At 50.4% G+C, this 15,499-nt stretch overlaps 2 protein-coding genes across 4 annotated transcripts in view; both read right to left on the reverse strand.

Annotated features, from left to right (window-relative positions):
- The window catches only part of ATP9B (ATPase phospholipid transporting 9B (putative)), a 112,661-nt gene extending 101,342 nt beyond the window's left edge, over window positions 1-11,319 (reverse strand). For all 3 annotated transcript variants that reach the window (XM_061572142.1, XM_061572141.1, XM_061572140.1), the window contains exon 1: window positions 11,169-11,319. In XM_061572142.1, coding sequence (XP_061428126.1) covers window positions 11,169-11,248 — 80 coding nt within the window. In that variant the 5' untranslated portion in view covers window positions 11,249-11,319. The remainder of the gene's footprint in view (window positions 1-11,168) is intronic.
- The window catches only part of PDCD5 (programmed cell death 5), a 483,454-nt gene that overhangs the window by 151,259 nt on the left and 316,696 nt on the right, over window positions 1-15,499 (reverse strand). The gene's annotated exons all lie outside the window — the stretch shown is intronic.

Below are 15,499 nucleotides of genomic sequence, written 5' to 3' on the forward strand. Positions count from 1 at the left end.
TGCAGTTTGTGTCAATGGCTCTGCTGTACAATAACACTAAGTGTTAGTATTATCACTACCACTGGGACACGCAGTGCCCCTCTGAGCAGTTTCTACAAAACCTCGGCGATTGTTTTTTTCTAAAAGCCCCCTAATGAACGTGATCTCTTCGAATATCGGAAGCTCAGCAAGGTCACGGCCGATTACTACTTGGCTAATCACTCAGAAGCCACATCACGAGCAGCAGCTAAATACGCCATCAGAATATAAATGTCAAATAACAACGGGGTTACGACTGTCGCTGAGCAGCAATGAACTTCCGAATGTTTCAACTAAATGGGCTTCTTGTGGAACTCGGTAAAAAAAATATCCCTGTTCTTAAGAGGGTGTCCATAACGGTGTCGTAGAGATATTATCCGTTGCGGCCCTCACGTGAGGCACGGCCCACACGAGTCAGTTGCAAAAGCTCAGCGATGGTGCGCAGGGCACCTGCGTGCCCCTTCTCGCATACAACGAGTACAGGGACCTCCAGAAGTGGACTGAAGACCACGGCAGGGAGCTTCTAGAACGATCGCAGCCGAGTGGCGGGGGAACACCTGGGCCGCCTTTGTCTCCCTAGTGGTGACGTTTACACACCGCACCAGGGACTCATTTGAGGTTGAGTCGACCGAGGGAAGGCCCAGGACCGGTTCAGATAATCGTCACTGTGGTGTTGGCCGTGAGCGGGAATCGAACTCGGGTCGCCGGGTTCATAGCGCAGCGTAGCGCTAACCACTACCCTACGGTGCGTGATTTTATTACCCGTCCCAAACCGCTGTCTAATTGTACAGTAAATTCGTTGATAATAGATCACGCCTTCATGTACAACCCTGCGTTGTAATTAAGCTGTTATTTGTTACTTAGGCTCACTGACACGGCAGCGATATACCTTCCCATACTGCTGGAAGGAAACTGGAGAACCCTCGAGAGAGAACCCACCACGCATTAGCCGGGCGGTGGTGACACTCAACACTTCCATATTCCATCCACTCCGCAGCCCCTGCGCCTACAACACCTGGCAAGCCCCGACAGCCACCCAGTCGAGGAGTAATCGGGCGGCATCCTGCTTAGCTTGCGATATTCGATGAGGTCACACCCATTCAGGGGCGATTCGGGTGATTTGTCCAGGGGCAACAATAAAAGGCATTGGCGATTCCCACTCGCGTGACTAATCACTGTGGGATGTGAAACTGCGCTCACGGCTATCCTCCACCCACTGGGAAGCCGTTCCAGCACGGACACCAGAAGTGATGTGTTGACGTGAAGCGCCACTTCAGCGTGGACACCGTCGCTACCGCCGGTGTCGAGTTGCATGCGCAGATCGTCGCCCGGTGCGAGCGTTCCGCGAATCGGCGCGCAAAAGGCCTGGCCGGCTCCTGGAGACGGATCGCGGATCGTCCTCTCCCCCCGAGGGCTTTCTCCACTTGCACGTCGCCCGAGCGACACGGCACGCCAGCAGCCCGCTTTACTTATCGGTTTGACAAACGCCGCAAGGAGACTCGAGGCCGCCGCGTTTCCGGGAAACCGACGACAGCGCCGTCAAAAAAGCAGCTCTCGGAGCGAGCGCTTGCCCGGTGGGAGACCCGGCAGGGCGGTTGTAGAGGGGATTGCTCTAGACAGCGGCCGCGCTCTGCCCATAATTCCCCGGCAGCGCGCGACCTCACGCAGGCGGGGCCGTGTCGCGCGCCGGGGGAGAGCGCCGGCAACGGCGGCGCTCTGCGTTTTCCGCGGGGGCTGATTCCGTATCGATCCCCGTGACGCCCAGGCCCAGCTGTGGCGCCAGGCCCGCCCGCCACCCTGGCCGATGCCGGGGAGTCTGCGTTAACGAGCGTTGCGTGCCGGCGAACCGCCGACGATCGTGCCGCGGCGCCGGGCTCGTGGGGTAGACGCTGCCCACGTGGGAAGCGTGCGGATCGAGATTTTAAACTGGCCGCATTGTAACTTGCGCACGCAGGCCTGTGGTAGCAAGGTGGCCACCACACCAAGCCGGCTTGTGACACGTCTCATCACGCGCGATCGATGGTCTGCCTTGGGCCTGGCTGCTCACGTTTTGAGTGTTCTCTCCTAAATTAAAAAAAAAATCTGTTTTTAAATCAAGATAAGCAAAACGTGAACTGGCGTTGGCGCTCGACTCCATTAGCGAGTGCATGCACATGTTGTCAATTCCTCATTGCCATGGCGGGGGGGCGGAGATCTTCTCCACAGGGCAACTACCGCTGGTTTCCCACAAAGTAGTCCTCGTGTCATTGACTCCCCGCGTGCTGATGGGTTGTGTAAATAGCTGAGTGGACCTCCAAGTTGTGGTGTTCCGGTGCGTATGTATCCATGTTGAACTTCTACCACACCGTACGTAGCCAACTGTGCTAATTTTTGTCCATGCAAAGTGTTCCGCCAACAGTGCCCCCCGGCCAAACCCGCCCACCCCATCCCCCCCCACTCCCGAGCAGGGCCCGTTAGAGCTCCCAGAGGTAGCAACCGCTCATCCGCTGGAGCACGGTTCCTCCTCCCGATGAACGCTGGCTGGGACAAAAATGTTTACAGAGCACCGGTGTCGCATCCACCCAAGCCCGGCCACGCAAACATCCGAGGCAACGTCCGTCTAGCTCGCACCACGCCGTCCAGTCTCCAAGCAACGGCTGATCGGCGGGCAATCGTCCCAGATCTGCTGTCATAGACCAAAGAATTAATGGTCAGCAACTTTTGTTAATCCTCTGGTGGGTGAAGGTCTCCCCCAGACTATGCAGGTCATGGGGGTTTTCTGACCAATCCTTACCATGCTGGTGAGTGTGGATGGGTGACGGTATTGGAGCACGGAACTGGGAGCACATGAGGAGAGTACAATAATGTGTTTTGCTGCATTGGCATCTGCTTCCAAACATGCAGCTCCACAGCTTCATAGCTTAAAGCAGCCGGTAACGCGTGGCGCTCGTCCGTCCAAGCACTACCCAGGCTCAACCTTGCTCAGCTTCCAAGATCTGACAAGATGCATTAACAGGTTGTTTTATTGACAAGCATCACAATTAGGATGGTTAAATAATAACATCTCTGCTGAATTCGACCAATGATGGACCTTCCTTTCCAGAGTTGACCCAAAATGCTGTTTTCTTCCAGAGTGGATTCCTGAAGCTCATCATGTAAATAACAGAGATGGACGTCATCCGCCTGGAGAAAGGAGTCACTTCCACGTGCTGTGCTCTGTATCACTGCAACGCGCACTGACTAAACACAGACAAAAACCACAGCCTGTCCTGCCCCACTGTTTTACTTCACCTCTGACCTTAATTCTGTGATTACACCACCATGGCCCTGTCATTCAGTCTCGAGTTAAACACACAGGATCCTTTTACAGGATTAACATGATTCATTGCATCTCCTCTAAGTAACTCTGGACACAACTCCGTGCCATTGGTGTTCTCGTGCTATATTTGAAAACGAGAGATTTCCGACACGGACTCACATGCTACATTGTTATTAAATGTTAATTAAGGGTGGTTGTTTTAAAATGAGCCATGCAGGTCACCGTGGCCTGTACACTCTGCCCTCAACAGCAGATACTACTCGGGAGAATGAATTATTACAGGACCAATCCATTTCTTCAATGCAATGTCGTTGACTCCACCAACGTGGGAGCACAATGAGGATGAGGTTACTTGCCACACAGGGAAAATGCAGAGACACTGTGACCGCCACGTTTAATAAACACCCCTTCCCAAATGAATCGAGGTTCTTCGCCAGCATTGGAAATTCCACACTACTATGGCAGGGCTAGCATCCCCAAATCACGACTACTGTTGTGCAGCTTAGCTGTAGGTATTCGTTCACGTTTGTTGTAACCGCCGTGACAGCAGAGCACAGCAGCCTGCTGTTGCAAACAACGTCGCCCAGTGCATGAAGTCCACTGTGGGGAGAGAGTGGTGAGAGTGGTGGTGAGAGTGGTGGTAAGAGTGGTGGTAAGAGTGGTGGTGAGAGTGGTGGTGAGAGTGGTGGTGAGAGTGGTGAGAGTGGTGGTGTTGAAGAGTCACCGCGGACACAACCGCAGTGGCGCGCAGAGGCAGCGCGCCCGATACGCAGACAATGAGGGGGAGGGTGTCCATCCGCACTCTAACGGCACGGCTAGAAATTGGCTCAGCTGACCAACTCTATTAATACTCGACACTACTTTAATAAGCCAAAATGCAGTGATGAGCTACGCAAATGTGTTGTGTCAGCTCATGAAGTCACCGAAGCCTTTTTTAACCCATGCATTTCACTTTAAACCATGCAAATTGAAGCTTGGAAAGCTGAATGGAGTACAAAAGAACCCCCGACCAAACACAACCTTGTGAAAGACCCAAGGCAGAAAATCCCTGGGTTTGATCTTCCACGAAGCTCATGGTCCACCCTAAACCGCATCCACTGCACAAACCATGGCGGGCGGTGCGAATGCCTGATGCACAAATAGAAAATAAAAATAAAACTCTCGAGGGCGCGACTATGGCCATCCAAAACAGACCACACAACGTCTAACGACGCAATGCCCGACCCACAATTACGAAGGAGACATCACGGCGACTAACACGCCGCTGCTCCGGACGCGGTTGTCTGGCTTGACCACCTGAATGTGACATTGCGGTTGTTACTCTGCGTCTACATCAGCAGCCGTACGATAGAGAGATGATGCTCACCGACCTGCTGTGCATGTGTACAGTGTGTGTGTCTCCCGGTCATCCCCATCAGCATCTCTATCGTCGCACACACACACATTGCACCTTCTCCCAGCCCTGCTAACAGTGGGCGCCAGCAGTGATGAACAGAGCAGGCATGTCAGGCGGCAACTTTGCTGTGCACCACGAGACAATTGTCAACCACTTGATTTCCTGCTCTATTGGGCACAGAGGCATTCGAGCTCAACTCCTGTCTACAGCATGGAGAAAGTGGTGGAAATTCCACATTCCTATAGCGGGAGCGAATCTATTCACAGGACAACCTCTGTTGACTTCCCCACAAAGTAGTTCCCTATTTTATCGACCCCAGAGGAATGGTGGGCTGAGTCAACACCCCAACCAGGATTTGAACTCGCAACATTCCGACCTAGAGCCCCTCGCTCTACCGCCAAGCCACTTGGCCGTATGCCAAATAAATAAACATCATAAAGCTGTACGTTGGTCATATTTCTTTGTCATATCTTATTTTACTATTTTTATTTTACTAGGTAAGGCCCACCTGATCTATACAGCTCTTTTTCAGAAGCGACCTGGCCACAAATGACATCTCAACACAGTGGCTTATCACGTGGAAATGTATGTCAGTCAAACACTCTAAGCGCATGTTGATTCCAAACGTGGAGGGAAAAACTGGAGGGCCTGGAGAAAAATCCACGCGACCACAGGGAGAACATGCAAACTCCAAATATCGGGATCAAACCCACGACCTCCTGCATAACAGGCGAGGGAGATAACCAGCCAGCAATTGGTCATGGCCTTAAACAGTCCACTTCGTGGCCAAATACGCACCGCTCAGCAATCGCCGTCAGAAACGATCATCGGACGGCTGGGGGAATTGCAGAGTCCAGCCGGGGAAGACTGGCTCACGAGCCGGAGTAGCCGCGGCTGGATCATCTGGCTGGCGCACACGTGCTCGTTCCAAGAAACGCTTTGATGCGATTCACAATAAAGGCACTTCATAACTGCACGCTTCCATTCCTACCACTGATACTTACCCAAAACAACAAACAATACACGTCACTTGTCTGGAACTGTACACGGATGCTACATCAAACTGGCGGTAACTTGACAAGCGCTCACCTCTGATGATCGCGAAAGGTAGGAAACAATCGTCTTTACAAACGCGACGCTATCTCTGCAGAGAAAGATTAATTTCGATCGATGCCTGGCAGGACCCTGCGATGTTTCAGAGCCGTGAAGTGTAAACATCTACACCGCACTACCCAAGCTAACAGGATAAGGCGTCACATGACTAAAACATGCTCTCTGCAATCATGCTGTTGTTTTGAACACGTGTTCTTCATTGCCCTGCAGCGGAATCTCGCACCCAGCGCTCGTGAATATACACACATTAATAATACCCAGAGGCACGAGTGAAACTGACAAATGTCATATTTTGTATAGGAGTTACGAAGACGAGACAGAGGAAATGAATGGGTGCGAAGTGACTTCACATGAGAGCATGTGTTGACTCTCACAGCGCGGTGATGCTGTGACTGAACAGATACATACGTGCACAATTGACATACGTATTGTAATACCACTTTACACACATGTACTGTGGATAAATACAAACTTAACATGCACGCAATGTATACGCACAATGTAATTTACATGTATTTTATACGCAAGCGCTACGTACAGTGGTTATGTGCATATTTCTATCACTAGAGCACTGATCCAATTGTTTTTTTCAGTGAATTCCCAACGTGTGGCCCCTCTTAGGAAAATAACATTACAGCCCGGCTGACGTCAGTCGCGATAGCGGGGAGGGCCCCATGTGCGTTCATGTTGGGGTGTTAAGGGAGTAAAGTTCAAATGACCCACAGCCGAATTACCGGCCGTGGTGAGGAGCACGTGCTAGCACTGCACACTGTCATGCCCGACGTTCATTTCCTCGCCCTCTCCCATTTGTTGACACGACCGCCGGACAGAACCCAGGATGTGAAGGGCGCTAGTAGAAACGACCGTGATGGTGATGATGACAGCACTGACGATAAGGTGAAGTGGTTCGATCGGGTTGGGTGAATATACTATTGTTTAACCCACGGTAAGAATCCACAAAGATCATATTTAAAATTCTCTTGCAACCGAGAACTGGATTTACGAGTAATTGTGGACATGACAAGAGTTGGTAGTAATACTAATAACGCCCATTATTTACCCAGAGCCCCTAACTGGCTCAGCAACTTCGCCGACAGAGTATATATACCGTTGCAAGTCACACTGCCGTATGGAAGAACATTTAGTTATCATGGCCCAAGTCCCAAAACATTTTTAGGTGGGTCCTTTTAAAAGTTTGTCCAATTGCGTTCGTGAGTGTTTGGTGTGTGTGTGTATATATATATACACCACACACTATCCTATTGTATATTAATCTGACACAGTGTATTTAACATCTACACCAAACAGAAGCTGGTGAAAATACAGAAATAGCCAACTCCATGCCGACTGGTGCAGTGGTGAGTTGCACAGCAACCGGAGGCTTGGGGTTTTCCACCAGGGCCTATAGGAGCCAGATGCCTTGAGGATATGGATCCCTCTAGCAGGACAGTTCACCAGGCATGCGACTCACCGAGCCAAATGTTTGATGCCCACAGATGCTTTCCATAATGCTGCACGGAGCACTTCTAAAATAATAATAACAATAATGCTGTGTCGTGACGATGAATCTAAACAAGTTACATCTGAAAATCCTCCTCCTGGACACATCACATCTGGCTACTGAGCTGAGCGGGCGCAAGTTAAGTAATTTTACAAACAATTGCCAAGAGAATTAGAACGGCGCACTGCGGGAATTATTGAGCGTTATAATTGCATTAGAAATCTGAATCAGAATCTTTATTTAGACTGGAGGAATCCGATGGTCTATTTCACACATGTCCAGTATGCACAAGTCAGCAAGAAATTCCTCTTGTGAAAACATGTAGGTGTTTTTTCGATTCAGTTGTTCACAGAGTGTATCAACCACACTCAAAGCTTCTGAACAGATGTATTGCATTCAAGACCCCAAAACACAGATGAATAACTGTGTACACAAAGCTGTAATGATTATTTATGACGGCAGAAATATTACTACAAGTGGAATTTGCTGACTTTATATAATGGTCACATACGACAAAACTGAGCATCGATCGATCGAGACGGAAGCTCAGATTAATCATGTGAAACCACATTAGCAAAACCTGGTCAACCTGAGGCAGCAGAGCACAGCAACGTGTTACTGGCCGACGGCTGAGAGTGCAGATGGTCAGCCCAGAGGTGTGCACGCTCATCGCCGAGCCAGTCTGTGCTTCACACAGCAAGCTGCCTAATACTGGAGAAAAAACACCCCAATATAATCGCGCGTAGCAGCATGCCACCGTGTGTCACTACTGCCACAGCTCAATTTGCGCAAGAGCGTGGCGTGGCTCGAATCCAAGTTGGCCGCGCTGAACCAGTGGTGGAAATTCCACATTACTGTGACGACGGCCAGTGTCTCATTAGAACCACAAATTAGCACTACTAATTTTGTTGACCCTCGAAAAATGATGTCCGAAGTTGACCTCCGATTGGGACATGAATTCTCAGCCTTCCTGATTGTGAGCGGTGATTTTTGTCCACAGTGGCATGGGGCCACCAGCACCTCAAATACTGCAATTCATGCCATTAAATTCAACACAAAACGTTCACCGCTGGATGTAGTGATCGATGGGTGCGGGTGAGGTGATGCAGCCTGTGGGGGTTGGCGGATCATTCAGGGATGAGTCGTGATGTGTGCTAGCTGCTCATTTGCAAAGCAATGACATGGCGGCTTCTGCAGGCAGCACGGAACATGCTTCCGAGTGTGGTGTGGAATTTGAGTGTTCTAATCATGTAGAATCTATAGCGCACACCGTTTTCATTTACCCTCTGAGTGGAGGATGATTCAGAGGTGGGGGAAATCACAGACAAGCAGGAAGGAGGCCGACATTCGCCCAAGCTCTGTGCTCCTATTTTAGGATATTGGCCAGCTCCCCCTACCGCATGTGGGTTTTCTCTGGGAATTGGGTGTTCTCTGCCACACGTGGTTACCCCACACTGTGTCAGGCTCCCAAAGGCAAAGCAAACTGCCTTCAGAACCTGGCCCATGCCGGCCCCTTTCTGAAGGAGCTCAGCAGTGAGGCTCTCTGTGACACAGAATGGTGTGAATCAGAGCTATGACCACCCTGGTCTCACCATGGCACGGGCATCATTGTTACTAGGCTATAAGCCAGGGGTGGGGAACGTCCGGCCCGCGGGCCGTGTAAGGCCCACAAAATCATTTGGTTCGGCCCTGCCAAGGCAACCGCAGGCGTGACTCGAAATTCAATAAATCTAGGAGCAAACCTGGAAAAGCAGTTGCGAGTAGCAACATCATCAATACCAGCTAGCATCACGCGCCTCGCCAAAGAGAAGCAGTTCCAGCCATCGCATTAGGGGCGAGTTAATTAAATGTTTGACCAATTATAACGGGCTAATTTTTAAGTTGATAATTTTGTATGGCCCGCGAATGATGTGATAAATATCCAAATGGCCCTTGGCAGAAAAAAGGTTCCCCACCCCTGATGTAAGCAAAGGACCCCACCCAGTGTTGATTGAATCGATGCCTGCATGATTAATAGAATAATTAATCGAATGGAATAGCTGTGGCCAAATTAGTCAACTCGGCAGACTAATCAACATCTTATAATTTACTACTTTTGGGGTTCCATTACTCGACCACCTTTAAAAATTGCATCTCCTTTGACATCCGGCCTTTCGAAGGCTGGAACCCCCCTCCAAGCCTCGCCCAGTGTTTGCTGTTGCAACTTGCTGACCCGCCCCTACTGGAAAAAGAGTTTCATAGCTCATCGGATTCCTCCAGGATAAATAAATATTCTGATTCTGAGTCGGTGTGACGCAGCTGATGATGCCAATGACTTCACCAAGCCTCACCCAACACCTCCCGTCCAGCAGCACATTTGGAATCAGAGGAAATATTTTCCCAATTTTTCTTCCTGTTATATGAAGAGTCGATCAACTGAACCGATAATCGGCAGAGTAATCGATGAATTCCCTACACAATCGGGTAGCCCCGCTAACGCTACCGGATAGAGCTTGGATGGGTGACAATCATGCATAGCAGGTGTTACAGGCTTCGAGGGGGATACGTGGTGGGCAGCAGAGAGAAGTGCATCGTCATCCATTGTTGTACTGCACTATGTTCCAACACTATGCTCTCCGCTTTCACTACCACGCGTCGACGGATAAGAAACCATAACCCCACATGGCGTGGATTGACATAAGGGCTGTACGTCTATATAAACTAAATTACTGAAGGACTCAATGATGAATGACTGAGTGAAAGACTCAACGGTGAATGACTGAGTGAATGACTAAATGGTGAATGACTGACTGAATGACTAAATGGTGAATGACTGACTGAATGACTAAATGGTGAATGACTGACTGAATGACTGATGGAATGACTGAGTGAATGACTACATGGTGAATGACTGAGTGAATGACTAAACGGTGAGTGACTGAGTGAATGATTAAACGGTGAATGACTGAGTGAATGACTACATGGTGAATGCCTGACTGAATGACTGATGGAATGACTGAGTGAATGACTACATGGTGAATGACTGAGTGAATGACTAAACGGTGAGTGACTGAGTGAATGATTAAACGGTGAATGACTGACTGAATGACTAAATGGTGAATGACTGACTGAATGACTGATGGAATGACTGAGTGAATGACTACATGGTGAATGACTGAGTGAATGACTAAACGGTGAGTGACTGAGTGAATGAATGAGTGACTGATTGAATGACTGAGTGAATGACTGAGTGAATAAATGAGTGAATGACTAAACGGTGAGCCGGCGCCTCTGAATGACTGAGTGAATGACTAAACGGTGACTGAGTGAATCACTGAGTGAGTGACTGAGTGAGTGACTGAGTGAATGACTGAGTGAATGACTGAGTGAATGAATGAGTGAATGACTACATGGTGAATGACTGAGTGAGCCGGAGCCTCTGAATGACACGACTGTCAAACACAAAGCCTCTAATTACAATACGCACACTGCATAGGCGCAGCCACGCAATTTCGCAGCGCGCGATTCGCCGCAGCGCGCTCACGTGACACCACCGCATCCAATCGGACGCCGCGCTCCGACTATACGGACTACCAAATCGCAACGCCCTAAAACAACAACAACACGGGGCTGCTCTTCCCTGGGCCCGACTCGGCCACCGCGCCTCGCTGGCGCCAATTCACGAGCCCAGCCCTCCTCCTCCACCTCCTCCTCCTCCACCTCCTCTGCCTCTCACGCACGAGCGATGACACTCAACAAACACACGCGACGCGGCGCCCGGGCAGGCGGCCGGAGTCGAACGGCGCCCGGAGCCCCGCGGCCTCCCCGAGTCTCGTCCTCGCGGCCGCGCCGGTCCCGGTCACCTGGAGTCGTGCGCGCTGCGCAGGCCGCGGCCCTGGCGCCCGTGGGCGCGCACCGGGTACAGCGGGATGCTGTCCCCCATGGCGCTGACGACTGCCGCGCCGCTACTCCTGCTGCTGCTGCCGCTGCTGCGCCGACTGCGCGTGCTCGCCGCCGGTGCCAGCAGAGAGGTTTTACCTCCAGCTCGCGGGGTTGGGGGAGGGGGGGCACGCGAGACGAGCACAAGGTCGCCAGATCAGAGGTTTTTTTTACCCCCAGATGCGGCACGGCAAGCAGATCAGAGGTTTTTGTCTCCAGATGTGGAACAGCAACCAGATCAGAGGTTTTACTGGTAGGAACCACCTGGTTCCACCAGCCCACAGGGGATTATTGTGTCCGTCCGTCCGTCGTGCATCCAACAATGGGAGGCGTCGGGCTGGGTGGAGAGGGGAAGGTGGGGAGGGGCTGAGTGGGGAGGGGCTGGGTGTGGAGGGTGGGGAGGGGCTGGGTGGGGAGGGGCTGGGTGTGGAGGGTGGGGAGGGGCTGGGTGTGGAGGGTGGGGAGGGGCTGGGTGGGGAGGGGCTGGGTGTGGAGGGTGGGGTGGGGCTGGGTGGGGAGGGGCTGATCACCCCGTGGTGCCCTTATAAAACTCAACGTTTAACCTACTCATGCCGGCTTGTGCCCGCCCTCACAGTCGGCCATATTTGCGGAATGCACCACGCCGCCGTTGACCCTGCAGGCCACTGACCGAGCAACCCAACGTTCCTACCAGCTCCCTCCGCAAGAATGTGTTTTTTTACCTCCAGATGCGGCACGGCGACCAGATCAGAGGATTTTCCCCCATTGCCTCGAGCCTTACCGCCCGTGCCCTCAGGGGTGACCGCCAAATCAGAGGTTTTACCTCCAGATCCATCCCATTTCTTTCGTCCGGCTGCTTTCACATTCAGGTGGTAAAGCCCAGACAGCCGCCGTCTCAGGAGCAGAAGTGGAGTTGTGTGTCGCCGTGGTGTCTCCTCGTGTTATTGTGGATCGGGGAATTGCGTCGTGACGTGTTGTGCGGGTCTGTCCTGTACGATCACAGTCGCATATGGCTGTCAACCCACAGGGCTCACTCCGTATTCTTGTACAGGGTAACATTAGACCTCCTTTGCCAGTACCAAAGTATAATAATAGGGGTTTCCCCCTTTTTTCTGGTAACAAAACTGAAACCTTTTTACAAGGAATCATGTACGCATTAACCACAATACTTGTGGTCAAAATGCCAAAAAAACACTGATAATATATGCAATATCTATTTCAAGGATAATGCATATATTATCGGAGTGTGTTTTTTGTTTGCATTTTGACCACAAGTTTTGTGGTTAATGCAGACATGAGGTTTGAGTTTTGTTGCCAGAAAAAAGGGGGAAAACCCCTATTATTCTTGTACAGGGTAATTGAGCAATTTTCAGGTCCAGACGGCGTACAACCGTTTCAATACGGGCAAAATATATATATATATTTGTTTGTGTTTCTCCCTTGTGATGGGACTTTGTATGATGAACGTTGAGATGTATAAGGGCACGGGGTGACCAATAGGGTCTGAATTGGTCTGCAATAAGGTGGGCACTGATCAGGGTCTGAGAGGTATGCAGTCACACACCACTATTGGGAAGTTTTACAATTGCCATTTGTGCATCATCAGTTATCATCCACATCGACTGCCACGCTTCGTGGAGTGGATCTGGTTTAGGGTGGACCACAAGCCAGCCTCATGGAAGATCAAACCCCAGGGGATCTTCTGCGTTGGATATTTCACAACGCAGTGATGGAAGGGGTTGTTTGCCTCCAGTGTTGAAGCTGTTGCCAAGTCACGCGGTCTTAGGGGCCGTCCATAAATGACGTCACGCGATTTGGGACGATTTTTGACCCCCCCCCCCCCTTCGTCACACGGCGTCACAAAAAGTCAGACCCCCCCTCAAATATGACGTCACGAAGCTCTGCCCCCCCCCCCCAAATAAAACATGCTTCAAATCGCTTTAAATGATTGACATTGTAGTGCGTATTTAATGTGCCGCTGCACTCTGGTGTTGTAGAGAAAACATTTATTAAAAAGTATATTTAATTAAGTAGAACGTGTTGTCTATATTTATTTAAAGTTGCGCATTTTGATGTGACGTCACATTTCTCAAACCCCCTCCCTCGTCACACATCGTCACAAATGTCTGACCCCCCCCCCCTAGGTGCGTGACGTCATTTATGGACGGCCCCTTACCTCCAGATCTAAACTCAATCTGCTAAAGCATTGCAGTGTGTGTGAATGATTGTATTTGGCTGTTGAGTGAGGTGTTCGGCTTAACTCCTTATTGTTGGCAAATCTGCGCTCGACTTTGCTCATACATGAACCCCGTTTGTCAAACCCAAGGGCCCTAAGACGTCCATCCAATTGCCTTGAAAATATTCCAAGAACAATCATTGGAATATGTGACGATGCCTTTGGCGTTGCAATACCAATGGTTTGGAACAACCTCGTTTCTTCCATTTACATCAGAGGCGGGGAACCTTTTTTCTGCCAAGGGCCATTTGGATATTTATAACATCATTCGCGGGCCATACAAAATTATCAACTTAAAAATTAGCCCGTTACATTTGGTCAAACATTTAATTAACTCACCCCTAATGTGATGTCTGGAACTGCTTCTCTTTGGTGAGGCGTGTGATGTTAGCTGGTATTGATGATGTTGCTGCTACTCGCAACTGCTTTTCCAGGTTTGCTCCTAGATTTATTGAATTTCGAGTCCCGCCTGCGGTTGCCTTGGCAGGGCCACACCAAATGACTTCGCGGGCCTCACACGGCCCGCGGTCCGGACGTACCTCACCCCTGCTTTACATCGTGCTGTGTACATCTTCCTTTCAAAATATTCTGAAGCAGAAGATTTGTGCTGGATACAACCACATTTGGCAATGTGATTTGTAACTTTTATCCTTACCCATGTATCGACAGTTAACTTTAAATGTGTAATTTTATTGGTGGCTGTGTTGTGTTGTCTTGGTGTGGTCTGGCACTGATCTTGATGTTGTTATTCTCCCTTGGCCAGGCTTGAGAATGTGTACTTTTGCAATTTTCACTGAAATACTTTATCTATTTTACGATTTATTTTGTGATGTGCTTACCTTTCCTGTACTTTGCACTCCTATCGTTTTTTGTGGTCTTGTTGTAACTTTGTGACTCGCCCCAACTGGACATCTGTGAAAAAAAGCTTCATAGCTCATCGGATTTCGCCAGGATAAATAAATATTCTGATTCTGATAAAGAGACGCTACACAGTTCAATTCGCATTGAACGCACCGTTAGTGCAACGTCTTCTCAGAAGGCCAGTCCAGAAAAATCATTGTACTGCACTTTCTGTGCTGCCCGCCTTCACCAACCCCGCACTGACCGGCGTGGTGAAGTATGGCCATGAAACCCCCACGACGACCCGCGCGGCATGGGAGTCCGTCATCTAGCAGCGGATCAGCGACGGACTGTGCGTGCATGCGATGTTCTGGGTTGTCGCTACGACATACCAGCAAGGCGGAAAGCAGTTACGAAATCCAGGAAACCGTAGCAGATTCCAGTGTGCTTTTAGCAATGAATTTCGCTGATTGGAATGCAGGAAAGTACAAACCGCACGGTGGCATCAATCACCGCGGGGGACATTTGCCCTTTTTTTTCTCAGTCCAAAGGTAAAAGCGCAGCCCTGCAATTTCTCGATCACACCACCGTCGGAGGAAGGGCCTCGACGAGCGGGGGCTCGAGAGCATACGATTGAGGTGACCCACACTCGACCCCGCCACGATCGACGAAGTGCTGGTGTGGCACGACCAGCATGGGCAGACGCGATGGGGAGGTGGGTGGCGGCTGAAGGGAGGGCATCGCTGTTTACAACTGCCGCGCAAGGAGATGGAAACGAACCCCAATGACCCAACTGAGATCATAGGCGGGTATCATGGGACTTGATTCCTTGCAAAATGTTTCGATTTGGTGTTTGAACATCTTAACACCTCCTGCTGTATTTCCAGAAAGGGTAAAACCTTTTATTTTTCACATCATAGGCAGAGTTTGACTTCTATATTTGGGGTGGTGAGGGATTCGCTTTGTCACTCACATTAGGAATCGCCGGTGCGTCTAATTAATTATGAATCTTTATTGAAAACTGAAAATGAGTAAATAAAGGTGTCCGGTTTTGGCTGGGCATTGGCCCCCCATGATTGAGATTATGAATGTCGATCATCGCGCCCCCCCCCCACCCCCTGCTGTGAAATCGTGGCAGGACCCTCCTGAAGTTGAGCCACGAGACTCAGGGAAATCTTTCTTGCGGGTGGGTGGGGGGGC

The sequence above is a fragment of the Lethenteron reissneri genome, chromosome 49, assembly GCF_015708825.2.
Source record: "Lethenteron reissneri isolate LAM-NWPU_2019-01 chromosome 49, ASM1570882v1, whole genome shotgun sequence".
Classification (NCBI taxonomy): domain Eukaryota; kingdom Metazoa; phylum Chordata; class Hyperoartia; order Petromyzontiformes; family Petromyzontidae; genus Lethenteron; species Lethenteron reissneri.